This window comes from Mesoplodon densirostris, chromosome 15 (genome assembly GCF_025265405.1).
Source record: "Mesoplodon densirostris isolate mMesDen1 chromosome 15, mMesDen1 primary haplotype, whole genome shotgun sequence".
NCBI classification, from domain to species: domain Eukaryota; kingdom Metazoa; phylum Chordata; class Mammalia; order Artiodactyla; family Ziphiidae; genus Mesoplodon; species Mesoplodon densirostris.
Genome location: NC_082675.1, coordinates 73,652,385 through 73,680,379, shown reverse-complemented (window position 1 = coordinate 73,680,379; position 27,995 = coordinate 73,652,385). Strand labels below are relative to the sequence as shown.

Below are 27,995 nucleotides of genomic sequence, written 5' to 3'. Positions count from 1 at the left end.
GGCTGTGCTCACTTCAGCAGCACATATACTAAAATTGGAAGGATACAGAGATTAGCATGGCCCCCATGCAAAGATGGCACACAAATGTGTGAAGCATTCCGTATTTTTGAGTTATCTTACATACAACTTTCAAAACAAACTGCTAAAAAAAATCTTAAATTAGCCCCAGCTGACACCTCGATTGCAGTCTTTTGAGAGACGCAGAGCCTGAGGTCCCACCTAGGCCTTGCCCAGATTCCTGGCCCACAGGCAATGTGAGAAAACGACTGTTGCTTGGAGTTTGGGGGTAATTTATTATACAACATAGGCAACCAATACAGCCTCTCTCCCTCTCTCTCCATCTCTCTCTCTCTCAATCTCTCTCTCTCATATCACTTGCTTCTGTGGGAAGTCAGCTGCCCCGTCATTGGCAGCCCTCTGGGGAGCCCACCTGACGTGAAACCACAGCCTTCTGCCAAGAGCCACGAGTGCGCCTGGCAGCAGATCCTCACCTAGTCAAGGCATCAGGTGACTGCAGCCCCTGCCCACAGCTTGATTCCGGAGAGACCCTGTGTCAGAACCCCTGGCTCCACTACTCCCGAAGGCCTGACCCTCAGAAACTATGTGAGGTAATGAATTTGCCTTGCAGCAATAGATAACTAACACATGAGCAAAGAGAAACCATTCAGCAAAGAGGGAAAGGGGAAAGTCCGTGAAACTGGGGGAAATATTCTTCAAGAAAAGTATCTGGTTCATATTTTTGATAGACTCTGAACCTATGCAAAGAATTATTTTTAGCGTTTCTTTCATAACAAGAGTATGTTTTCCTTTGATTCAGGGACAAACTCTGGTATTCCACTAAGCTGAGAATGATGATGTTACCTACCCTTTACTTAGTACCTATGACTGCTGGGCAGTGAACTTAATCAACCTTCACAAGTAGGGAAACTGAAGCTCAGACGAGTTAGCTCATTTATCCCACGGCACACAGCAAAAGGCAGAACCAGAATTCCAACCAGCTTTGAAGCCCTAGTTCTTTTCACAACGTTATCACGGCCTCCGTAATAGTGATTCTTGCAACTTAAAATAAAAACACACCTTATAGTCCGAGTGACAAATACAGAAATACATTCATTCGTTCATTGAAGTTAGAAAGTTAAAACATCTTCGTATTTCAAATCAGTTAGTGAATGGGAGACAGGACTACCCTTAGCTCTGTCCCTAACCCCTACCTCCACCCCCAGCTTGTGGCTGGAGCTCAATGTATTTGATGACGACATTAATTCCACAAGCATTCCACCATCTGGGGATGTGGAACGCAATGCAGGATCCGGTTTCCGGAAGGGCCCTACCGTGCCCACAACGGGAGGTGGGGAGTGGCGCGGAACTGGAAGATTCAGCGGGAAAGTTGGGGAGACGCAGGCCGGAGGGATCGGGACTGCAGCGCCAACCGGATGTCGCGGAGCCAAGGAGTCCCAGTTGGTGCCCCCGGAAGCTCCCAGCTCACGGGGAGGGAGCGAGGGGAGCGGGGCGGAGCCATACCCGGAAGTTGCTTAGGCCCAGACCAAAGATGGCGGCTGCGGCGCCGGTCGCCCACGCTCCGTAACCTCCTGTAACCAATGGAGCCGCGACGCTCGGGTGACTTACTGCGACGACTTCTGCACGACATTATCTGATGCAACCTCCGAGTTGAGGAAGTCGCCGGTGCACTTTGCGGGTGATAAGGCGGCGGCGTGTTGGAGGCGATGTCCTTGGAGGTGACCAGGGCGACCGCGGGGATGGTGCTAGGTGAGTGAGGCTCGGGGACCCCGGGGTGTGTAAGTGGCGCGGCGCGGCGCTCCTGCTTGGGGCAGCAGCCTTGTTCCGGTCGAATACAGCTCTTACTTACCCTGGTGCCGGGCGCAGAGTGGGCGCCCCGTCGCTGTTTACGTGAATGGTGGGAGGGAGGAGGGGCCAGGACCCACCCTGGGTCCGCGCTCGCGGAGCAGGCCCGGCTCCCCTCGAGCCCTGGGTGCCCCGGCTGGGGTGGCGGCCGCTCCCGGCCCGGTCCCACTGCGAGAAATCCCGTGATTCAGCTGAGACGTAGGCAGAGCGAGGCATGGCCAGACCTCAGGGCAGACCCCAAATATGTGACTCTTCCAAGTGACCGGCAAGAAAGGACTTAAGAATGCGAATTCTTTTTCACATATCCTCACTTATATTGAGATTTCCTGGGAGACCATCTGGTGCAGTAGGAAAAGGAAGAGATTCAGGAGACCTGGGTTGATGTCTCTGCTCGCTTACTCCTTGTGAGGCCTTCTTCAGTTTGTTTAACCTCAGAGCTTTGGTTTCATTTAAAGACCAGAGAAAACCGGTATTTATTTGATTTCTGTGCTCTAGCACCAGCATATCTGATTTATATATTTCATTCTCAGTACTTCAAGATGAGTATTGTTTTCCTCATTTTATAGGCTCAGAAACAAGCCCAGAAAGGTTAAGTGAATTCTCCAGGGTCACTCTGGCTTTTAAGGTACAACATCCAAGCTTCCAGTTTGGTCTGGCCAACTGAAAAGCCATTGCTTTCTATTGGGGATTCGAGTAGATAGAAGCAGTACCACAAATGAAAATGATCAAAGTTCCTTTTGAAAAGCTAAATTTAACTAATCCCTTTTTATGGGATGGATGTCCTTGGATAGGGGAGTGGGAAAATAATTATATTATTTCTTTCGGACCTTGATAATTTTTACCAATCAGATGCTTGTTCTGTTTACAAAGATAAAGAATGGATAAAGTAGCTGCAGTATGAGGTGACTGATAATTATTGGCCAAGTGAGTAACTTATTCTCTTTTTGTGAAACAGCAGAGCTGTATGTCTCAGACCGAGAGGGAAGTGATGCTACTGGTGATGGAACCAAGGAGAAACCTTTTAAAACAGGCCTTAAGGTAGAGCCTCTTTCTCATTAGGAAAACGACTTTGCATTTATTAATGACTCATGTCAGTTATTATGTGACTTGTCAGGAGTTTTATTTAAAGCACTAGGTTTGAAGAGAACTTTCCGAAAAGGGCAAGTAAGGGGTGTATACAGATATGTAGCTTTAAGGGTATTAGATGATCTACATATAAACTTTTTTGAACTTTTTTTTTTTTTTTTTTTGGCCGCACCTCAAGGCTTGTGGGATCTTTAGTTCTCCGACCAGGGATTGAACCTGGGTCCTTGTCAGCGAAAGCGCCGAGTCCTAACCACTGGACCGTCAGGGAATTCCCCTTGAACATTTTTAATAGGTGTCTTGTTTTCTTCCTTACTATATGGCATCGCATCTCGGAATTTTTCTCTCCAGTGAGTCAGTTGGCCAGTTTTTTAATTCCTGTAGAACTAAAAATCATCTTCCCTTAGTCATCTGAGTTTATGCTCACATTTCGTCATCTGAGTTTATGCTCACGTTTCTTCCAAACTGACTCCTAAGAGTTCTCTCGGTGAATTTACCACTCGAGTCCAGATGTGATCTTGAGCCTTGAGACTCAAAGACCTGATTTATATCAGTACCAAGAACAGAGCAGACACTCAGGAACTCATGAGTCTGGAGCCTAAAGCCAGAATGCTAATTTAACAATATATTATTATTTCTCAGGGTGTAGAATCCTCCAATGAGTTTAGCATATTCTCTTTAAGCAGACTTACGTGGAAAGCCAAATACAGTTCAGATGGGTTCTTTGAGAGCTTCGACTCAGGATTGAGTAGGTACCTGATGGCATCGGGTTACGGTGTGGCCTGAGAAGACATCCCTCTGCAAGTAGCCGTGGGCTTGCCTGTAGATTGGAATGGCTACAGCTGCTACATAAGGAAGTTGATTAAAGCCCTCTCCCAGGACAGCACCAGGAAGCGCACTGCCCTGCCACTTCTTTCTGTGTATCTGTGTCTGGCCAATCCCCCTTTCTTGTGAGCTTTGTTACAGTATTCATTTAGGTTATTATCAAATGTTCCTGTCCTGGGACCATTCTCTCCTCTTTTAGCTCATACTCTGGTTATGTTTTGGTGTGTCAACCATGGGTCTTAATTTTTTAACTCTTAGAGGGAAATCTTTCTCATTTTGGATTGTTGGGGTGATTCCTGTGGCTGCCCAGAACTGACAGTAGTGTTTAGATGAATGTTTGCAAAATGTCGCTGTCAGCAGAAGTGTGCCGTTCTGATATGGAGAATCACAGTTTGACTCTTTCAATATCAGTGATTAACAAAGGAGGGATCGGTACAGACGGTCAGGTAGTAAATGAATTCTTAGTGATTTACAAACATCCTTACAAAGTCTAATTGTTAAAAGGAGGAACTGAACTCTCCTGGATGTTTCCAAAAGATCCAGGTTTCCTCCTCCTGTGTAGCAATAATTGAGTTGAGACTAGCGTTAAATCAAGATGAAAGGTATTTTTCAGGTTTGGAAACTAGATCTTAAGAAAAGGTCAGTTTTCATAAGCTTCACATCTTACACGAGAGACAGTCATTCATTGCATTTCTTGGTTGATGATAACTTAGGAGAAAATTTGAAGGAATATTTGAAGCAGTTAATAAAACACTTATCTTTTACATACTTTCAACTATCTACTTTTTTAAAGTATACAAACTATAAAATATTAAATGATAATATTGATGTCTGATATGTCCCAGTATTGGTGAAAAGAGGTACATACATTCTACACACAGGGATTTTTCCAATTAAGTGAAACTTAGCCTTCTGTGTACCTAACCACTATGCTCTTGAGAGTTTCAGACATGACTTCCCTCGTTTCTTCGTGAGGATTAATCGTCTGGATGTGCCCTGCAGTTGGCCTTTGCCATCAGCTGTCTCTTCTGTTTTTGTCAGCGTACCTCCTGTCGGTCCCCATGGCCACTTAAAATCTGTTGCTTCTAGTCCACTAGTATGGGAAACTATATACTATGTCACCGAACTTGCTAGAATTGTTTGGGAAAGGACGTTCTACCTTAAGGAAAATGTTCTTTGAATGTTCCGCCATTCCTTCTGTTGACATTGACCTTTGGCTGGTGGGGTCTTATGCTTTCTTCTGGGCTCTCGATTATGTTCTAGGTGATCAAAGCTACCTCATAATTCAGGTGTTATTTTGATTTTAAACATTGTACAATGTTAAAGAAATGTCCTTTTTCTTTGTCCCTCCCTCCCCAAGGCTTTGATGACAGTTGGAAAAGAACCCTTTCCTACCATTTACGTAGATTCACAAAAAGAAAATGAGGTAGGGTGAACCCAAAGCTTTACAGAATTAGATTTTGTGAAGAAACTTTCATTAGAATACAGCGGTCTTGAAAACATTAAATATCTGTTTATCCCTCCAGAGGTGGGATGTCATTTCTAAATCACAGATGAAGAACATTAGAAAACTGTGGCACAGGGAACAGATGAAGAGTGAATCCCGGGAAAAGAAAGAGGTGAGCAGTAGATTTGCTCTGTGAACCTTTTTCAAGTTGGGACACCAGAAGCCATGTTAACAAATTGCCCGGTTATTAAAACTAGGCAGAAGACAATTTACGAAGAGAGAAGAACCTGGAAGAAGCAAAGAAGATTACCATTAAAAACGACCCAAGTCTTCCAGAGCCAAATTGCGTAAGTGTGATGTGTATTGTTTCAAATATCATGGACTCACGGAGTCAAACTATTATTTCTGTGTCTGAGGGGCATGCCACGTGCTTTGTTCCTTTGCACTGTTTGTCTCTTCTTTCAAAAGGGAGAGAGCACAATAATGTTTGAGAGTTATGAGGCTGGTCCTTGCGGGGCTCATTTTTTGATAAAATTTAGTAATTGCATGTTGAACGAATTCTGTCCCGACTAAAAGCTAGCAGCCCTGGAATCCAGGCCTGGTGGGCTGTGTGGTCTCAGACAAGTGATTTTACCCTCCCGGGGTATCAGTTTCCTCACAGTAAAAAGAAGAGGTTGAAATCCAAGATTTTCATGATTTCTTAAATAAAGAAAAAGTTTTTGAAATTTGATTATGTCTATATTCTTTCTAGACCAGAATGCTGGACTGTGAATGGACATGGTTAGAATACTGCTGCTGGATTGTCATTTTTTCTTGCTTCCTTAGTGAGGAAACTGTTTTCTTGGCCACACCCACCAACGCCTTCCTCCCCACCCCTCTCTCCTCCATCCCTCAGAGGGAAAGCCAGCCTCGGTAGCTTCCACCACCCAGAGTGGTGGGAGGGATGGTGAGGTCAGGGAGAGGGCTCTGCGTGGACTAGGCTTGTTGCTATTGTGAATTCATTGATTTTATATAACAGTATCTGAAGTTCTGGTTGTTTCACTAACAGTTTTGCACTAAGAGAAAGAAGACTTGGGTTTTTTTTTTTTAACCCCTCCAGTGTGGTGAAATTTTTTGGCTCTGACCTGTATAGTAGAGTGACTGTCAGAAGTTTTACACCACTTGTGAATTTTTAACACTTTTCTGCCATCTATCTAATATTCGTGACAAAGTTGGTGTGTGATAAATGACATGCTGGGTCAAATGTTTTTTATTTTAACTTGACAGGTGAAGATTCGTGAATTAGAAGGATATAGAGGCCAAAGAGTAAAGGTATTTGGCTGGGTCCACAGGCTGCGTAGGCAAGGTAACTGGCATGGCTGTCCTTTTCTCTCTTTAATTTTCGATATCCCTGCTCTTAGATGATGAAGAACATTAAAAAAAAACCATTTACTTGGAGGTATTTTTGTTTGAGAATGCTAGCTTTTTAAAGGAAGTACTAATTTGTATCCTAAATTGGTTCTTACTTAATATGACTATTGAAAGTTTAAAAGTTATTTAAATGGTACTTAACTGTAAGCAGTCACAGTGATCAGGAGGTATCCGGGAAATATTTGTCTAATTGAATTGAATTCTTTAAGGAAAGCAGGGGGTATATTACCGGAAGTGCGGAGCCAAACCTGAAACTTACTGATGGCAGAGATGTTGATTTTTATAATTAGTATATTTGTACTTGGTCCTGATGTTTTGCTTTCTCTTTCTGATTTTATTATTTTATTACATGTCTTTTACTGTAAGTGGTTGTCAAATCCTTCGTAAAAAGAAAGGGGGCATAAAAAACCAAGAGTGCTTCTGTGCGGCAGTATATATCACCCCCCGCTGAATGCGCTTTGCTAGGTATTGCAGGGGACTCAACGGTGAATAAGACTTAATCCCTCGACTCCCATGCTTACTGTCTTGCTTTCCCATGATCGTGCGGGTCAGGAGGCTCACATAGGGTTTAAAAGTATGAAGGATTTGAAAAATGAAGAAGGCAAAATACTTTCCAGATACTGAGTAGTGATATTACTGGTGAACCCTTCAGAGGAATGGGGCCATGTGGGAGGTTTGAACTTTCAACATTTAACCGTGGCGGTTCCTTTACATAAGATTAAATTATGAGAAAGTGCTTTCAAGTGCCTCTCGAACAATCTAGCTAAACTTCTCTTTCTCGTTTTTAGGAAAGAATTTAATGTTTCTGGTGTTGCGGGATGGTACAGGTTATCTCCAGTGTGTCTTGTCAGATGATTTGGTAAATATTTTGATATTTACAATGAAAAGTCAGTTTTTTTCAATAGGTTACTTTATTGTTAGTTTTGGGAATCTTAGGGTCTGTACTTATTTTAACTGTTATTGTGGAAAATTTCCAACATCTCAAAAATGGAACAGTAGGAGGAAACCTCACATGCTCATCACTCAGCTTCAGTAACGTCTTAGTTGAGCTGCCGTAACTAAGTACCATAAACTGGGTGGCTTGTGAACAACAGAAGTTTATTCCTCATGGTTCTCGTGGTTGAAAGTCCATATCAGGGTGCCGGCATGGTCAAGTTCTGGTGAGGGCCCTTTTCTGGGTTGCAGACTACCCACTTCCTATAGTGTGCTCATCCTCACGTAGCAGAGAGCAGAGAAGGGTTTCAGCATATGAATTTGCAGCAGATACACGTTAAGTCCATAACGAGTAATGATTAATATTTGGCCAGTTCTGGTTCACTGCTCCCCCCTTTTACCTCCCAGACATCATATTTCATATAAACATACTTGCATATGCATCACCAAGAAGAAATATTTTTAATATAACCACACTACCGTTATCACACACACCCAAAATTAGCACAACTCCTAAATATCCAGTCAGATTCTCCCAATTGATGTCTTTTTTACAGTTGGTTGGTTTGAATGAGGATCCAAACAAGATCTACATGGTGCATTTAGTTGATATGTCTCTGAAAACACTCTTAATCTATAACAGATCTCCCTTTTCATTCTCTTTTCTCCACCCCACTCCCCCTTGCCATTTATTGGAAAAAGTCTGGTCATTGGTCCTGTGGGACTTCTCACATTCTGGATTTGGTTGATTGCATCAAAAGGTGTCATTTAACATGTTCCTGTATCCTTTGTATTTCTTATAAGCTGGAGGTTAGGTCTGGTCAGATTCACGTTCTGCTTCTTTTTCTTCTTGATATAACTACTTCATGGACAAAGCTGTATTCTTCCAATGACATCACATCATGAAGCACATAATTCTGGTTGTCTTTATGATTAGTGGGTTCAGATGTTGATGGTCTGATCCCTCCTTTATAAAGTTTTCCATCACTTTTCTCCTAATGATTTTAGCAAGTATGGATTATCATAGTCTAAGTGAACTCTGTGTATTATTTTAATAGTCTAAATTTTAAAGAAAAAGAGAAATGAACTTTCCAGATATTTTTGAGAGATATGGGCTAGTGTTATTTATGCATGTGTATGTATGTAAAGTATGTATTTACATATATATACGTGTATCTGTATAAAGATAAATGTTTGATGGCTGTCTTATTTTACTAGTTTTGGATGAGAGAACTTGTTTGTGAATAATTCCCTTTGCTTTCTATATGGTAGACTATTTTAATGTAAATGTGAGTACCTGAATTTGAACTTGATCTTCTTACAGTGTCTGTGTTACAATGGAGTAGTCTTGTCCACTGAGAGTAGTGTCGCAGTGTATGGAATGCTAAATCTTACCCCAAAGGGCAAGCAGGTGAGTGCATTGAGTTCCTCACTGAGAGAGGAGTTGTGTACTTGTTTGTTTTCCAGTGTCTTTATTTGTATCGATACTTTTGGTATTTGGCATATAAATATACAAATGTGATGCACTTGCTAAATTTAGAATGCCTTTTCGTTTTCTGGTGAGATACATAGACTGTACAGCTTGTGTGCCCTTGTAACGATCTCAGGGATTTTCAACCTAAGGAATTCCTGAATAAACTTCATGGGTGAGAACAATTTGCTGTGTGTATGTGAATAATTTTTCAGCGAAGTGGAAATGAAAATTTAGTCTACCAAAAGTTTTTCAGGAAAGAAGAGTGATCTAAATCTGAAACTTTGGGGATTTCCCTGGTGGTCCAGTGGTCAGGACTCCTTGCTCCCAATGCAGGAGGCCCGGGTTCGATCCCTGGTTAGGGTGCTAGATCCTGCATGCTGCAACGAAGACCCGGCGCAGCCGAATAAATATTTAATAAATAAAGTAAAATAAATGTGAAACTTTTAAGATAGAATTTGAAAGCCTCTTTTTAAAAAAACTTAAAGCTAAGTTTGATAGTCAGACAGTTGTTTGTTCCCCAGCCAACAGGCATGTAACCTATACCAGTTAGAGTTACTTGTTGGTAATTATTGGTCAAGTAACAGTTATGGTTATATTTGTTTGTTGGGAAAGAAAACAAACAGACGTGACATATCAACCACCAGAGGGAGTCCATAGTGTTCTCCTGATAGACTAGAAATACTGATAAAAGAGAGTCTCCCAGAGTCTATGTGAAGAACCTATGTTAAGAGTGAATATCTGGTTCAAGTTTACTGAATTTTCCTTGAAAGTAATGTGCAAAGTGGAATGGTTTTTGTGATATTACTTGCTGTCCAGTGTTTGGTACCAAGATAGGTATATATTTCATACTGTGTGGCTTCTAAAATGTAATGCTTTCAATGGAATTATTAGGGAGAATTTGAATTTTTACTATATATATATATGTTCCAAAGAGAAACACCTTTTAGTAAAACCTTAGTATTTAAGGAGTTTTTCAATGTGTGTATTATGTTACTTTTAAATTATTGGGCAAAGGCTAGAAAGATATACCAAAATGTTGACAATAGTTAGTGGTTACTCCGAGTCATGGGATTATAGTTTATTTTATTTTCTGGTTTGTGCTTTTCTATTTTTTAAAAATTGTGTATGTGTATTTAGTCTGAAAGAAATATTAAATAAATATAAAATTCAATTATTGGGTCTTCGTTTTTAGAAGGGTAGGCTAATAATGATAAGGTTCTTAGAAATATGAGCTTACTAAACATTTTTATACAAATTAGAATCTTTCATACTGTAAATTTTCTGTTTCCTTCTCCCTCCCTACCCCTTTTTAAAAAATGTAGGCTCCAGGGGGCCATGAGCTGAATTGTGACTTCTGGGAACTGATTGGGTTGGCCCCCGCTGGAGGCGCTGATAACTTAATCAATGAGGAGTCTGACGTTGACGTCCAGCTCAACAACAGACACATGATGATCCGGGGAGAAAACATGTCCAAAATCCTAAAAGCACGTTCTGTGGTCACCAGGTGCTTTAGAGATCACTTCTTCGATAGGGGGTACTACGAAGTAAGTATGCGTTCATCATGCTTTGCAAACAATGCCTTTTGGCATTTTTGAGCTTGAACAGTGGTGCTCACAGAAGGCTTTTATTTACTCCTTTCCACCTGAATAGATCAGTCCTCCAACGTTAGTGCAAACACAAGTGGAAGGCGGTGCAACACTCTTCAAGCTGGACTATTTTGGGGAGGAGGCGTATCTGACTCAGTCCTCTCAGCTGTACCTGGAGACCTGCATTCCAGCTCTGGGAGATGTTTTTTGTATCGCACAGTCATACAGGGCAGAACAATCCAGAACACGAAGGCACCTGGCTGAGTACATAATTGTCATTTTGTTTTTATTTAAAAAAAAATTTTTTTTTTAAAGAAAATATGTTTAGAGAAGCAACCTTGATGTAGGTAAATGATGTCTGTGTAAAAACCTCTGATGTGTTACGAGGCTATTTGAAGGGCAGTTGAATAAATTAATAGAAACTGTCTAAGAAGTGTTGCCTCTTAGGCCATAACTCACTAAGGTCTGTTCATTCACTTTGTCTTGATCCTTTATGTGTTGAGGAATAAACAAGAAATGACTATTAAGGGGGAAAGGAAGGCAGGTGGGCTAAAACTGCTTTGGAGAGTTGGGAGTTGATTAGCAGGGTGGGAGTTTTCCCTTTCTGGACAGTTTCCCAGCATTAAAACCCTTGCTTAAGAGAAACTTTGTGAAAAGAAGAGAGGCTCTGAGCTACTGTCTTGTTCCTCAGATACACTCACGTGGAAGCAGAGTGCCCTTTCCTGACCTTTGAGGAGCTCCTGAACCGATTGGAGGACTTGGTCTGTGACGTGGTCGATAGAGTCTTGAAATCACCCGCAGCAAGCGTAGTGCATGACCTCAACCCGGTAGGTCTGCCATCGTATGGAAACACAAAATTAGGATCCTGCTTCAGAAGGCAGTGAAGTCTTATTTTTAGATTTTTATGTTTTTTAGGTTTTTTCAATAGATTTTTTTAGGTTTTTATAGGTTTAATAGCTTTGTGAGCTTTGAAATAAATGATTAATATATATATAGGTATAATTGATATATAACGTTATATTAGTTTTAGGTGTACAGCATAATAATTTTATATATCTAAAACAATACAGAGTTACTAACTCTAGTTACCATGCTGTACATTACATCTTGTTAATGGAACTTACCTATTTATAACTGGAAGTTTATACTTTTTGACTCCCTTCACTCATTTCCAGACTAATTAATTTTTTTGTTTTTGTTTTTGGCCACGCCACGTGGCTTGCGTGTCTTAGTTCCCTGACCAGGGATGGAACCCAGGCCCTCAGCAGTGAAAGTGTGGAGTCTTAACCACTAGACCGCCAGGGAATTCACCACATTGTTTTTAAGTCTGAAATAATATTTTATAATAATGATAAACAGTGTTTCTTAAAATGGAAATGTTAGTGTGAATGGTTTCTTTATATACACTGTATTTTTCCTTTCTACTGTAGAACTTCAAGCCCCCCAAACGGCCTTTCAAACGGATGAACTATTCAGATGCTATTGTGTGGCTAAAAGAACACAATATAAAGAAAGAAGATGGAACTTTCTATGAATTTGGAGAGGTATGTATTCCTTTCTAGTCGTTGTTTCAAAGGTAGCCTTGTGCTTAAGTGGATTGCTACTTCCGGTTAATTAACGAGTAATGCGGAAGGCATCTGCTGTTGTCAAATAAATGATAACCATGGACCCTTCTTCTTGGAGTTGTCTGAGGATCCATGGCTTAGTAGATGTAGAGTAGACCTTAGAGTAGTGCCTTTTCTGTAGTGTTCAGTAAATATTAGCAAGTTTGTAGCCTTCACATCCCATCCTTTATCTCTTTCCTCTTCCATGATCACTCTGTGGTCTTGACTTACAAGCTCTAGCTGTAATTCTCTAGACTGGCAGGGTGCCTAAGAAAGTTATAAACTTTGAAATCACATGCAAAGTGTTGGTATGTGTATATATTTGTTTTGGTTTTCTGGAGAAACCGTCTGGCTTTTTCAAAAAGGATTCCTCCCCCCAAAACGGTGAATTATAACTCCTTCATATGGAGGCAATTCAAAGAAGAAAATCGCCACTGATTAAAATGCAAAACCAAGAGAGGAGGCTTTGTTGGGGAAGGTGGCCCGGTGCCCCAGATACACTGAGCATGTCTGTCTTGCCCAGGAGCACCCTCCCAGCATGTTTTGGGGGTATAGATTGTTAACATTATTCTAAGCCCTCTTCCCTGTGCATTTAACCACTCTTTACATAGTATTTGCAAATCCGTTTTACAGATGAAATGTGAGTAATAGCTGCTAACTAGAGTTTTCTTTCGTTTTTAGAAAGAATTTACAGAGGACAGACAGTGTACTAGGTCTATGTAAATTACTTTTATTGTATCATGAATTCAGTTGATGATGTATAATAACCAAATCCTGTGCTGAAAACCTGAGAACTGTTAGCACCCAGCACTCAGCAAAGTAGTGTGGTTGAGTGGAAAGAACACAAGCTTTGGAGTAAGAAGCCCCCCAGGTGGGCTTTGCTCCCACCTCTGTCCTTATTGCTGGGTAACTTAAGGCCAGCGACCCCGCTCTCTGGTTCCCTATCTCTGCCTTGGAGGTAACATCCACCTTGCAAAGTTATGAGAACTTAATGAGCTAAATGCTTAGCAGGGCCGAGGCGCAGGAAGTCCTCCATGTCAGCATTTCCTCTTTGTGTCAGTATCATCCCATACACACGAGGGCGCTAGAGTAGAGAAGAGGACTTCAAACTTTTCGGAATGTGCAGTACGACCCCTTTTCCCCCAGTTCAGTTGTATGCAGGACTCTAGTATGTAAAGCAGTTACAGGCGGAGAGACCAGAGCTCTCCCACTCACCTCCCGTTTCCTCTCTGGACTTTAGACGACGCAGGGCTCCAGGGACGAGAGCTTGAAAACAGCTGTGCCGGGTGATGGCTAAGCTCCCTCTCAGGTTCTTACATTAAACAAATCAATGAGTCTTGTCCAATTCTCTCAATCTGTTTTTACTGGGACATGAGTTTTCACTTTTAACTTGAATTTATGTGTGGTTTACTGAAGGATGTTTGAGAGGGAAGCAGATTAACTTGATTCATCATCATCTAACCTGTCTTGGCTAACTACTGCAGGTGTGGTTCCACTTATAAACTTGACACTGGTTATTTGTCTTATGACTGTGTCTTACTGCCACTGAAGGCATGCAGATTTATTGTAACAGGAAAGAAGCAGAGAGAACAGGAGAGTTTCAAGATTGGTGTTATTAATAACATACTCTGTGTGTAGATCACTGATGTTGTGGAGCATTTACTGGTGATCTTATGCCTTGTGGGACTGAGTGGACTGCATTTGCTTCAGACCTAGATAACACTGGCCACTGGAAAAAAAAAAATAACTGAGCCGTATCTGGGAGGTTGTTTTTTGTGTGTGTTTTCGTTCCTCAAGCAATATGGCACAGATATACTGTAGGAGGAGGCAGATCTATTTACAGTTCGTTTTGCAGAAATTGTCCTTAGCACCCACGTGGTTATGGGTTATGGGTGGGTGTGTATTCTGGACTCTGTTGCATGAATAAGATGAAGGGCTGCTACTGGGTCAAAGAGCTGCTTCTGTCTCGTTGCCTTTCGAGTTGTAAATGTTAATGAAGTCCTGTTTAACCTCAGGATATCCCAGAAGCTCCTGAGAGACTGATGACAGACACCATTAATGAGCCCATCTTGCTGTGTCGATTTCCTGTGGAGATCAAGTCCTTCTATATGCAGCGATGTCCCGAGGATTCCCGCCTTACCGAATCTGTCAGTTTGGGATTCAAATAGTATTAGAGATTTTGCTTTTTAAAGGGGCGGGCACTGCCACTGGAATAAGATACAGCTCACAGCAAATATTTCATTATAAATCTACAGTACTTAAATGTTTTTTGTCCTCTGATTAGGTTTAACCTGTCTTGTTAAATTACAGAATTTGAATAGTATCTGAATTTTGCATGATCATTGTGCTCCTTTAGTTATAGGAGCTTAATTGTGATTTTCATTTAAACTCTAGAGCAAAGCCGTGACTGAGAGCCTAGTAGTAACCGCATTTTATTTACTCATTTTGAAAGGTCGACGTGTTGATGCCCAATGTTGGTGAGATTGTGGGAGGCTCGATGCGTATCTGGGATAATGAAGAGATACTGGCAGGTTATAAAAGAGAAGGAATTGACCCCACTCCCTATTACTGGTACACAGATCAGGTAAAAAGAATTTTGTTAATCACTTTAACTTTTCTTCACTGTAATAGTTCTGTATAAATTGAAATTTTTAAAAGGGAAGTATTCAGGGTGATACTTTGACATTTGAATGAGCTATCTTCAGTTTCATGGTTATAGTAATGTGGCATGTGAATACTGCTAGTTTTATCTTTGGCCAATAATATGTTAACTTAATTTGAAAACCTATTAACTCCTGGCCTTGCTTGTAGCTACTGAATTTTTTTAAATGTCATTAGATCCTACCAATATCTAGTCTTTCATTTTCTTCTGATAAACACAGACATTAACTTAATTTAAAAGTTTGAAATCTCTTCTTTCCAGGGTGGCAAATCCTTCGTTTATTTTTCATACCAAATTATTTTTTCACATGTGGTCCATGAAGGAGTATAGATTAAGGGTTGAATTCTTTTTGTTGTTTTGTTTGCTGTTGTTTTCAATTAATTTTTATTGGAGTATAGTCGCTTTACAATGTTGTGTTTGTTTCTGCTGTACAGCAAAGTGAATCAGCTATAAAGGGTTGAATTCTTAACCACAATAAGCTGACTCATTTTACAGTAGAAAATTTTAACTATTTCAGACAAAATTTATTTTTTTAATTTTCTTTTTTGGCCATGCCGTGCAGCTTGCGGGATCTTAGTTCCCCGACCAGGGATTGAACCTGGGGCCATGGCAGTGAATGCACAGAGTCCTAACCACTGGACCGCCAGGGAGACTCTGGACAAAATTTTAAACTGAGCATTTATTCCTCTCTATTGCTCTCCCTCTCTCTCTCTCTTTTTAAACAGAGAAAATATGGCACATGTCCACATGGAGGCTATGGCCTGGGCTTGGAACGATTCTTAACCTGGATTCTGGATAGATACCACATCCGAGATGTATGCTTATACCCTCGATTTGTCCAGCGCTGCAAGCCATAACCGATTCCTCCTGGAGATTTAAGGAAAGAACACGGTTCATGGAAGGAACAGGCTGCCTCTTCTAAAAAAAAAAAAAAAACAGCCAAAATCTTCCCTTTTTTATTCCACTGGGGTATATCCATTTCTGTTTTCTCCTTTTGTTTTTTATTCCTGCTACCATGAAAAGCAATCCAAATCATGTGAATATCAAGTGACATTGATGGTGTCATTTTAAGAAAAGAAACCCATTACAAAGTTTGGGGGAAAATATGTGGCATGTAACTCTGCAGTCATGAGTATATTTCAGCATTTTATCCAATTTTAGGTTATAATCTTTGTGTCATATATACCACATATATGATTAGTTTTAACTTGTAGTCTGAGACATTCCAGTAACTTAACCTTTCTGTCCTTTTAAGTGTAACTGGGATTCTTTAATTTATATCATTTTATTGTATCAGTGAGTTAAAACAAACACTGGGGAAAAATTGACAACATGCTGTAAAAATCTGCTAGTATTAGAACAGAGTATAAATCAGCAGTAGATACAGGAATGAAATGAATAGTCTTTTGCCTCAGTTGTTAATCTTTTCTAAATCTGATAGCTGCTTATATAATTCTAAAGCATACGAATTTATTTGGAAGAATTTGTAATAGAATGGCCTTAAACGGTTTGAAGTAAGAGCAAGTTTTTTGTTTTTGTTTTTTGGCACTTCAGTGAACAGCATTCTTCCTAGCATTAGTTCAAACTAAAGAGGCAGGGTGATCTTCACTCTTCCCTGGTAGCTCCTAAGTAATTAAGAATAAATAAGTTCCAGGGCTTCCCTGGTGGCACAGTGGTTGAGTATCCCCCTGCCAATGCAGGGGACACGGGTTTGACCCCTGGTCCAGGAAGATCCCACATGCCACAGAGCACCTAAGCCCATGTGCCACAACTACTGAGCCTGCACTCTGGAGCCCGTGAGCCACAACTACTGAAGCCCTCGTGCCTAGAGCCTGTGCTCTGCAGCAAGAGAAGCCACCGTAATGAGAAGCCCATGCACCACAACCAGAGAAAGCCCACGCGCAACAACGAAGACCCAGCGCAGCCAAAAATAAATAAATAAATAAATTTATTTTTAAAAAGTAAATAAGTTCCAAAAGTATTTGCAGCTGGAATCTTCATGACAGCCCTGCATGGCTTTTGGAGTCACCCCACACTGTGTCTTTAGGTCTAATCTGTGCTAATTTATTAACTTGCAGGCTTATTGAATGGCTTCATTTCAGATTTGGTTAATTTTCGCCCAAAATGCATGTCATGTATCCTCAATAAGCTCTATTCCCAGCAATCAATAAATGGATACATGTAAAAATTCTTTGCTGACTTAGTTTTTTAAAGCTGATTGTCTCTGTTTCACATTAATTAGTTCATGTCTTTTGCATTTTTTAAAATCTTTATTTTTCATGATTTGTACATGTGAAACTAGATATTCCTGAATTTGGTAGGTATTATTAGTAAAAGTACATGGTAATGGAAAGGAATGGTTTTTAAAAATTAGATGTGGGGGCCTCCCTGGTGGCGCAGTGGTTAAGAGTCCGCCTGCCGATGCAGGGGATACGGGTTCGTGCCCTGGTCTGGGAGGATCCCATATGCCGCGGAGCGGCTGGGCCCGTGAGCCATGGCCGCTGGGCCTGCACATCCGGAGCCTGTGCTCCGCAACGGGAGAGGCCACAACAGTGAGAGGCCCACATACCGCAAAAAGAAAAAAAAAAAAAAAAAATTAGATGTGGGTCCTAGTTACATCATTTTTATCATCCTTTTTGTATTAATTTTGGACACATTAGATTATATCTTATTTTGCAGTTAAGTAAAATGACAGATGGAAATGGGGCATTTGTAGTATATTTGGCCTCTATCTTTAAATGAAAAATACGTGTAAGAATGGGAGTGAGCTCTAACTGGATGCAACTAGGCAGTTCATTTGATCAGAATTTAGATGACGAAGTTAGGCTCAATTAGATTAGATTTTAATTGTATAAATGGGCTAAAAGTTTTAAATACTGAGGGAGAGCTGTGGGATTAGGTGGGGGTTACGGAGTCAAGATTGTGGTGATGTCAAACCAAGAACCCGAGCAGCGCACCTCATGCACGTGGACTTGCATTCCCTTTTCTCTGGTTGTCCCTGTAATCTGAGCGTCACAAGCCCATCCCATATCCCTGCCAAGTGTCCACCTCACAGACACCTGGTTCTGAGTTCCTCCTCTCGTGGGACTCATCTCACGGCCCTTTCCTGCCTGAAACCTCTTCCTGATACGTGATCCTCACGCCAGCAACCCCCTTCGCCTTTGGTACTTGTGTAGCTGACCTGCTTTGGAGACAGATGGGAGGCTAATACTGTAGCAATTCAAATGACTTAAATACTGACTGTCAATGTCCTACAGCCGTTTCTACCCACCCAGCTCCCCACATGGCTGCCTCTAGCATTTCCTAAAAATTTCTTGTTTAGTGTATAGAGCAATAAGATTCTGTCATAAGCAACCTTCCTACGCATTGTGGTCACTAGGGACTGTAAAAATACTGGTGCCTGGGCCTCATCCCAGACCAATAGAATCCGAATTTCAGGGCTGGGCCCAGGATGCTTTTTAAAAGCCCGCCCAGCTGAGGCTGTGGCAGACTTAGTGTGACTGTCACTGAGTAGCTACCTCCCTCTTCTAAAGCCAGCCTTAAGCCTCTCATCATCATGACTGTAGGTCCTCATTCATTTCACATTAATCTCTTTTGAAATTGTTCCCAATCTCAATGTTAAAATGGGAACATTGGGGCAAGGTTGAGACTGTCCAGTATTGCCAGTGGCCACAAAAACACTACACCTGTGCACTTGTTAGCTTTCAAGTCATACTGGGAAATTCTCAAAATGATGGTAGCTGCCAATAATGGAGTACTGGTTTGTGTCAGCCATGTACTGTCACATGCTTTAATCCCCACAATAACCTCTTGTGATAATTACATAAATTATAAATTTATACAATATATAAATTATAGCCCTATAATCCCTATATATGGATAATAGCCCTATTACCCCTGAGGTAATGGTTGAGAAAAGTTAAAAAACATGCCTGAAAATGCATTGTTAAAAGTGACAGAATGAAGTTTGAAACTCCAAAGCTTGAATTCCTTTAAACTTAGAATCCTATTATTTCATTCAGTCCTTCTAAGGAAAAAAGATATTATGATGTACAAATACTGTCATCCATGGTATTTGCTAATTGCTGGTCAATTAAATGATTCAGTTTCTTATGCTGAAAAGTTTCCTTCTACCTCATAGATTACTACTAACTTGATAAGATGAAGAATATTATCTTTGAAAAAACATTGGTGTGCTCTGCAGTTCAAAGATGCTGGTTTCTGGCGTCAAAATTTAATACAGTGTAGCACCCTGGCTCAGAGAAATGGTGGTGCTCAAAATTTTAGCTTATTCTTTAGGCATTTACGTCCATGTCATGAAGAAAAACATGCTTCTATTACTTTATCGATTATTCGGTTTTAGCCACTCTCTACTGCTCTTCTGCAGAAGATTGCACTTCTTCCTTTCCCTGTCCCACCCTTCATGTGCATGCTTCTCTTCTCCCCCTCTTCCCAGCTTAGTTAAATCATTACTTTGGTTGACCATGTTGTATACTATGATCGCTTCTCCTTTTCTGGCCAACTTTTCATTTTGCCCATAATTAACAATCATCTTATTTTTTTCTTTATCATTAATTCAATTTCCAAAGATGCTCAGACCCATCAGGTGCTCATCAGTTATATCTTCCCATAGAAGCTTCTCTGAGAGCTTGTCTGCTGTAGTGTGAACGAGCCACACTCCAATCCTGAAACATGGTTGTCGTCCTGGGATCTTCTTTCGCTGTCATCCCAGGTATCCCCTTCACCTTCCTCCTCTATGGACAGCCTGTTTCCTGTATCCCATGTTTCCCTGTTTCTTGGTTTACTTTCTCTTTCTGGTGAAGCACATCCTCCAGTAATTTCCTGAGAAAGGGTGCATGGAACATCAATTCACTGAGAACTTGCCTACCTAAAAAATGTTTTTAGGGGCTTCCGTGGTGGCGCAGTGGTTGAGAGTCCGCCTGCCGATGCAGGGGATGCGGGTTCGTGCCCCGGTCCGGGAAGATCCCACATGCCGAGGAGCGGCTGGGCCCGTGAGCCATGGCCGCTGAGCCTGCGCATCCGGAGCCTGTGCTCCGCAACGGGAGAGGCCGCAGCAGTGAGAGGCCCACGTACCACAAAAAAAAAAAAAAAAAAAAAAAATGTTTTTCATCTATCTTCACAACCATAGTCTCTATATAAAATTGTGGATTAAAAAGCATTTTTCCCTCAGAATTTTGAAACCCTGGATTCCAGTGTTACCATTCTAGCTTCCAATGTTGCTATGGAGAATTCCCAAACATTCTCATTACATGGTCCTTTACATATGACCTGTCTATTCTAGAAGCTTGTCCCCATGTTCTGAAATATGATGATATTCCTTGGGACTGTTCGTCCATTCTGTTGGGCAGTTGGTAGGCTCTTTAAATTTGGAAAGTCAGGGCCTTCAGTTGTGAAAACTTTCTTAAACTGTTTTTTTAAAGTGTCCCCTCTTTTGTTTGTTTTTCTTTCTTTCTACAACTGCTATTATTCAGATAGTAGACCTCCTTTTATCTTTTTTATTTTTTTTTGCTTGCTATTTTCTGAGAGCTTTCCTCAACTTTTCCCCAATCCTTCTATTGAATTTTTCATCTCTGTTAGCATAGTAAAATTTTTAAAAAATTTTATTCTGACCTCAGAAAGTTCCATCTTTATGGTCTTTTACCCAAGCTTTCTTCTTCCTGTATCTTGGCAGTTTCCTCCATGTTTTCTTCTGTTTGCTTGGGTCTCTGTCTTTCCTCTTAGAGGCTTTTCTCAGATGTGAGGTGATACTTGGTTTTCTGCTGAGAATTCCAAATAGCAGATAAAATGCTTTTGAAGTGTGTGGGAGGAGATGTGAGCCCTCCTGTAGGGTGAGCTGCCTGAACTGTTGAGTATGTGGAGTATGGGAGTCTCTGATGTCAACATCCTTAGATCTTTCCTCTTGGGCCGGTTGGATTCCAGATGTCAACATCCTTAGATCTTTCCTCTTGGGCGGGTTGGATTCCAGACTCTTCCCACCTCCTGTGGAGGGAAAGGGGTGAAGAGGGCTATGTGTCCACAACTTCAGTAAGTCTAGTTCCCCAAATCTATCTCAATGTAGCATCTCTCCCTTTCATCCCCAATTCCAGGGCTGCTGCCAGTCTGGAACCTCCTAGGGATTCTGTCATGTAAATCTGGATGGTTCTTGTCTTAGGTTGGCCATTTTAAGATTCAGGGTTTTTTGACTTTACTAAATCATGAACCATTTATCCATCTGCCTTCCAGCTCCCAAAATTTGTTGCTGTCATTCCTCTTTCTTTTTTCCCCATCATTTTAGGTTTGTGCTTGAAAACAAACAAAACACACCATCACTGTCAACAACAACAAAACCTCTGTTGACATTTTAGTGGGTTTTGGGGGTGGGAGTGAAATTACATCCATGTGTTCAAGCCCCCATCTTAACCCAGAGGTCTTCCCTCTGTATTTGAAGATAAATCAAAAGGGAGTGGGCATAGGTGAAAGAGAATAAATGTTCAATTATTGTTAGCTATTAGGAAGGACAAATTAGCAAGGAGAGTGATGAATTCTCTGTAAATTATTTTGTTAAAAAAATTAATGATTAGGGCTTCCCTGGTGGTGTAGTCATTAAGAATCTGCCTGCCAATGCAGGGGACACGGGTTTGAGCCCTGGTCCGGGAAGATCCCACATGTTGTGGAGCAACTAAGCCTGTGCACCACAACTACTGAGCCTGCGCTCTAGAGCCCGCAAGCCACAACTACTGAGCCCGCGAGCCACAACTACTGAAGCCCACGCACCTAGAGCCCATGTCTGCAACAAGAGAAGCCACTGCAGTGAGAAGCCCGCGCACCACAACAAAGAGTAGCCCTCACTTGCTGCAACTAGAGAAAGCCTGTGCGCAGCAACGAAGACCCAACGCGGCCATAAATAAATAAATAAATAAACAAACAAATAAATTTATTTTAAGAAAATGAATGGTTGAATGAATGGTCGGTAGATGTAGATGTAGATGACCACCACAACTTTCTGTTGGATGGCTGTACCTGTTTGTCCTTCTTGCAATGTAAAACATACTCAGGCAAAAACAAAGACAATATGAAAACAACAAATATAAAAAAGTGCCTTCATCTTTGCCTCAAACCAGCTGTCCTGCTGACTAATGTGTTTCTCTTCTTTGGTCTCAGTACTGCTGAAGACCTTGAATTACCCGATTCTGCCCTCCCTCTAATCTCCAGTGTGCCATTACTTGCCTATTTCTGTCTTCACTTTCCATGGCCACGCCCCTCAACACCTCTTTTGTGAACCGTGGCCACTGTCTTCTATTTGTTCTCCCTGTCTCTCCTCTCTTATAGCCTGGACCCTGCTTGCTCCATCCTTTTCCTCAGAGCACAGGCTACTCTTCTCCATGACTGTCATGACCATGCATGACTCCCGTTCACCTACCAACAAAGCTCCAATTTCTCAGCACATTCAGGCTCGGTCCTCAGCCTTCTCTCACCACGCTTATCTCTGAATCCTTTCCAGATGCTGTGTGGTGGCCAAGTGAACGTCTTGCTCTTGATAGTTGTGTGCTCTTCTGCCTCCAGAGTGTCCCCTCACATTCAGTATACAACAAGCCTACTTTTCTTGTAAATTCTATACCACCCTGATGAAAAAGCATCCCTGCATCCTCTCAGCCTGAAATCACCACTCATTTTTATCAGGGAAACTTCTGCTCACCTCTTCCTCTCCCACTATAAACAGGTAACTCTACTGGATAAACATAATAATTCCACACAGACCCTCCTCTTAGCTGAGTGAAAGAAATACCTCTAGGCATCAGAATTGGAGAGGAGGGATTAGAGAGGGTCTCTAAACCAGAGTTGTTAGGTTGGGTATGGGAGTTAGAGGGGGAATTGAACCCAGATAAAGGCACTTGGGGGTCTTTTTAAAAGTTATGCTAGGGCTTCCCTGGTGGCGCAGTGGTTGAGAGTCCATCTGCTGATGCAGGGGACATGGGTTCGTGCCCCGGTCAGGGAAGATCCCACATGCCGCGGAGCGGCTGGGCCCGTGAGCCATGGCCGCTGGGCCTGCGCGTCCGGAGCCTGTGCTCCGCAACGGGAGAGGCCACAACAGTGAGAGGCCCGCGTACCGCAAAACAAACAAACAAACAAAAAAGCCCCAGAAATGTATTGTCTTCAAGTTCTGAGGCTGGAAGTCCAAGTCAGTGTCAACAGGGACATGCTCCCTCAGCAGTGTGTCGGGGAGAATCCTTTCCTGCCTCTTCCTAGCTTCTGGCAGTGGCCAGCAACCCTTGGTTCTCCTTACCTTGTAGCATCACTCTGATCTCTGCCTCTGTGGTCATGTAGCCTTCTCCCTGTGTGTCTCTTTTCCCATAACCATCTTCCCTTCTAGAAGGACACCAGTCGTATTGGATTTAAGAGCTCACCCTATCGACCTCATCTGAACTTGGTTATATCTGCAAAGACCCTATTGGTAAATAAGATCACGTTTCCAAGTACCAGAGGGGAGGATTTCAACTATCGGGGGTTTTTTTTGAGGGAGAGGGACACAGTTCACCCCATAACAAGGCCTTGAGGGACAGTAAAGAGACTGCATGTCTTGAGCAGAGTGTGTGGGGTGGAGGGGAAGGAGTTTCGGCCTATTAGGTGATGAAAGACTTCTTCTTATCAAGTGATCTCCCTCTAACAGAATGATCCATGCTTACGGTTCAAAAGGTTCACTTTGCCTGCGGTGTGGAGAGAAACTGGAGCTCTTGCGCCAGTATTAAGACATGTACCACATGACTAAATGAGTTCATTTTCTCCTAAGGCTTCTAATTCTTTTTGAGATCATATTGGGCAAGAGTGTTTTTCTCCAGAGAGAGCTCTGCCCCCGGGGTGGTGGGAGGGTCCCTCCAGAGCATTTCTGGTCTGCCTCTGCCAGGACTGCAGGGTCCCGCCAGTCTTAGATGGGGTTTATGTACATTTCTTGGCTTGGTAGTGCTGCTCCTCGCAGATACATTCAAACCAAGAAAGTTGACTTTTTCCAGCAAGCTTTCATTCCCTGTCCAGAGCCCTGGGCAGATGGCAGTCTTCCATGTCCTTCTCTGGGCTACAGGGCCAGTTTTCTAGATTTCACAGAAGGGCCAGCCCCTCAAGTCCCTGTTTCATGCAGGGAGGGGTCTATGGTCCACTTTCCTGTCTGAGTGTAGGGTGGGCATTGTAGGAGCTGCGTACATGATGTGCTCACTTTGTGAAAATTCGTAGTGTTGCACACTTATGATGTGTGCCCTTTTTTGTACGAATAGTATACTTTAGTATAACTTTTTTTTTTTTTTTTTTTTTTTTTTTTTTGCGGTACGCGGGCCTCTCACTGTTGTGGTCTCTCCCGTTGCGGAGCACAGGCTCCAGACGCGCAGGCTCAGCGGCCATGGCTCACGGGTCCAGCCGCTCCGCGGCATGTGGGATCTTCCCAGACCGGGGCACGAACCCATGTCCCCTGCATCGGCAGGCGGACTCTCAACCACTGCACCACCAGGGAAGCCCCCATTTTTGTTGTTTTAAGCAGCCTGGTTTCTGGTATTTTGTTCCAGCAGCCCTGGGGAACTAATACAAGCCTCAAATGTGTTGCAGCACTTTCTGATCCCTCTGCTTGCAAAGCCCTTCCACAGAGAACCTCCCTCACTCCCCACAGGCCCCTGTTCAACTGACACCTTTGCGGAGAGGCCCTGTCCCACTGCACCCCCGAAACTAACATTTCCTGCCTCTCTCCATTCCTTTGCCTCGTTTATTATTTTTCTTCATGGTTCCTAGTCATAGCTAACCTTACGGTGTATATCTTTTGTTTATTGCCTGCCTTGCCTTCTAGAATGTAAGTTGCATGAAAGTAGAGATAGTCCAATTCATTGCTGTAATGCTCAGTGCCCACCATGTGCCTGACCTGGGCGTGCCCTCCATACATATTTGTTTCATAAATGAATGAGCTACTTGAGAGTACAGTTTATTTTTTTTATCCTTCCCAGTATCCGATATAACACTTTGCTCATAGTAGACTCTCAGAAAATATGTGCAGATGAACTAATAAACCCATCATCACTAGTGGGCTTAAGGCTCCTGCGTGGTTAAGAGTGGCAGTCAAAATGCACATCGCATTGGCCTGCATTTGGTGGCCTCTTTGCTTAAAACAATTGTGGGGACAATCGGTCAGGTTCCTCTGAGTAATCATCAGAGCTCACCATTTGTCTGCTTCACGCAGCCACTGTTTCTCTTGCACTGAATGCCCCCATCCTCTCCCAGTTGTTCTGATTAAGGAAACAGAATTGAGTAATCTAAATTTAGTTTGTGTAGCTCAGAGGTGCCAATCATGGCAAATAATGAATTAGGGGATCTCACCCCCCCTTTCCTGAAGCATTGAGCTGAAACCAACAAATTCATTTTATTTAGGATCACAGGCTGAACTCTGAGTGCTGTCTGAGAAGTGCTGTCTGAGAAGTGCTGTCTGAGAAGAGAATGCTTTCTTCACTAATTAAGTCACCAGAGCTCAGGCAAACCCTCTCCCAGGTGGTGGGAGGGCTGCTTATCTGAGTTGGCCCAGAGAATGTGCTTTCTGTTTGTTAAGGGAAGTGGTTATAATTTTGGTACAGATATTTAAGCCAGAAAAAAATGCATTTATATACACATACATATGTGTATATATACATAAAAATATTATATACATATATATATAAATCTCATATAGTTTTATAAATTTCTTTAGCCTTTCAAGGGCTTTCTGGATTTCTTAGTAAAACCCATATTTAGAATTCACATCTTCTGATTAAAGGGCTGTGTTTTCCTATCAGTTTGGAAAAGGACCCATATAAAGCATATTTTATCTGTTTTCACTTCAAAAGAACATAAAAATTTACTCACTGAAAAGCTGTTGTATTTGATGCTTTTTGTAAGAAATGAGCCATAGATTAGAAATAACAAATGTCATGAAGAGCCCTTTGGGGAAAAATAATGAAGTTCTGTTTCCATTTGTAACCTATGAGTCTTCATATGTGTGTCGGGAGGTTTTATACATGAGTATAATTTTGAATGAGTTTTTTAAGAGTCAGTAAAAGGAAAATGAATGAAGTGGTGCTGATTCATTTTTTAAAATGTTATTATGTTGATATATTTAATAAAGCATGGTTTGCTAGTTCCTTTCTTTTTTCTCGCCAGATACAAATTTAACTTGCCCCAATGTTGATTACATGAGATTTGGCACCTTTATGCCTTGTCACTAATCATCAGCATATCCCTGGGAGGGACCAGTGCTATCTCCACTTAGCAGGAGCGGTACAGCACCCAGGATGGAAGGGTGACTTATCCTGAGCCTCCTGAGCCGAGAAGAGCCCACATAGCTCAGTCATTAAAAACCCTTGGCTTTTTCTACTTCTCTGGCCTTGTCGACACTTTTTCCAGCACAGCATTTCAAACTGTAGAGACGTTTTGTGTAGTTGATTTAAAAGCAATGGATTTAGGCTTTAGGTAGAGGAGTATATTATCTATAAAGATCACCTCTTCAAAGGGCAAATTAAACTAATGGAATTTTCATTCTGAGAATGGAGAGCTAGCAAAATGTATAGGAAAGCAGTTGATACGAGGAGCAAGTTTTACTGTCTGTTTCTCAGGGGACACCTCTTGCCTGATTTGAAGATCATGTAGATAATATGAAAGGCAATCCATTTAACTTGACATTTTACACCAAGCTGACAACCAGAAAGGGGATCCACTTTAATAATAAATAAACGAATTCAATCAAGAGCATACATTTTAGCTACAGAAAACTGGTTTTGCACTCAATCTAGACTCCATTTTCCTGGAATGTTCCACGTGGCTTGCCCCCTTACTTCCTCAGGTCTTTGCCCAAATGTCAGTGAGGTCTTCTCTGACTCATCTATTTCAAATTGCACTAGCCTCCCCTCCCTCATCTCCCTTACATAGCTTCATTCTTTCTAACGCTCATCATCACCCTAGATACTACATATTGTGATTATTTTCTGTCTCTCCCCTAATCCCTATGTAAGCCCCTTGTCTGCTCTGTTCACTGCTGTTTTCCCAGTGCACACAATAGGTGCTCAATACTTGTTCAGTGAATGAAAGTATGGTGCCCGACACCTTTCTATTCCAAAGGTTGGTCTTGTACTTCGAGACGCACTGAGCGTTAGGGCCAGATGGGCGGGCGGAGGTGTGGGAATGTAGCAAGGGCTAGAAATGAGGGGGGCACCTGTTCTGTGCGTGGGATTGGGGCCAGGCAGTCACCCTGCGAAGGTGCACAGACATGATACTGACGAGCCTCACCGTACCAGCCCTCCAAAAAATGCGTTTGCCGGACTCGCCTTCACTTTTCCTAATGCTATTACGTTAGCAGTCTAATGTTTGCTTTCTGGTCCCAGCTGTCAAACTCTGCTGCATAGACATACTACAGAGGAACTTAACAAGTTTGTCATGAGTGTCTGATATAAAATAAGTCCTTTTCTCATTCTGAAAACAAAGCAAAATAAAACAGGGTCGGGGGGGCTTCTCTGGGGGCGCAGTGGTTGAGAGTCCGCCTGCCGATGAAGGGGACGCGGGTTCGTGCCCGGTCCGAGAGGGTCCCACATGCGGCGGAGCGGCTGGGCCCGTGAGCCATGGCTGCTGAGCCTGCGCGTCCGGAGCCTGTGCTCCGCAGCGGGAGAGACCACAACGGTGAGAGGCCCGCGTACCGCAAAAAACAAACAAACAAAAAACCCGGGTCGGTACAGTTGTGCTGTAACTAGGCCACAAAACTGGAGAATTGAGGCAAAAGCATTGTCATATGTAAGTGATAGTAGTGGAAATGTCAAGAAAGTTCTTTGCGTTGTCGTGGCTGCAGTTCCTGCCTTGGTCAGGTGGGCGCATGCAACCAGGGCGTTCGTTCAGGGCGACCCGCACGGATTTTTGGTGGTTTGGGTGGAAGGTGCCAATTGCACAGCCTGGGACCCTTTCTTACCCTGGGGACCTCGCTGCAGCGGGGCGGGCTCCCGGGAAGGGGCGCGTCTTCACCTGGCCCCGCCCCTGAAGCCCCGCCCCGGCCCGGCACCAATGAGCGGGCGCACAGCCCGGGCGCAGGGAGTGGCCGCGCCTGATAAGGAGGCGTGGGTGG

The 27,995-nt window shown here is 42.5% G+C and overlaps 1 protein-coding gene and 1 non-coding gene across 3 annotated transcripts; both read left to right on the top strand.

Annotated features, from left to right (window-relative positions):
- Positions 1 to 4: 4 nt before the first annotated feature.
- Positions 5 to 108, top strand: LOC132503354 (U6 spliceosomal RNA). Its single transcript, XR_009534598.1, has one exon. It is a non-coding gene; the product is annotated as a U6 spliceosomal RNA (small nuclear RNA).
- A 1,416-nt stretch (positions 109 to 1,524) lies between these two features.
- Positions 1,525 to 17,078, top strand: NARS1 (asparaginyl-tRNA synthetase 1). 2 transcript variants are annotated; one of them, XM_060118677.1, is made up of 15 exons: positions 1,525 to 1,767; positions 2,822 to 2,901; positions 5,132 to 5,197; positions 5,298 to 5,390; positions 5,476 to 5,565; positions 6,485 to 6,563; positions 7,417 to 7,487; positions 8,886 to 8,972; positions 10,358 to 10,579; positions 10,686 to 10,885; positions 11,313 to 11,448; positions 12,052 to 12,165; positions 14,241 to 14,372; positions 14,678 to 14,809; positions 15,613 to 17,078. In XM_060118677.1, the coding sequence occupies exons 1-15, from the start codon at positions 1,725 to 1,727 to the stop codon at positions 15,742 to 15,744; spliced, it is 1,677 nt and encodes a 558-aa protein (XP_059974660.1). In that variant the 5' UTR covers positions 1,525 to 1,724; the 3' UTR covers positions 15,745 to 17,078. The 2 variants fall into 2 exon arrangements, with proteins under 2 accessions (XP_059974660.1, XP_059974659.1); XM_060118676.1 differs by having other exon boundaries at positions 2,819 to 2,901.
- The last annotated feature ends 10,917 nt before the right edge of the window (positions 17,079 to 27,995 follow it).

Excerpts from the sequence above, each read along its gene's own strand:
- NARS1 (XM_060118676.1), top strand. The coding sequence starts at position 1,725 with ATGTCCTTGGAGGTGACCAGGGCGACCGCGGGGATGGTGCTAG. Across the intron at positions 1,768-2,818 it reads GACCGCGGGGATGGTGCTAG|CAGAGCTGTATGTCTCAGAC; the intron begins GTGAGTGAGGCT and ends TTTGTGAAACAG. Across the intron at positions 12,166-14,240 it reads CTTTCTATGAATTTGGAGAG|GATATCCCAGAAGCTCCTGA; the intron begins GTATGTATTCCT and ends GTTTAACCTCAG.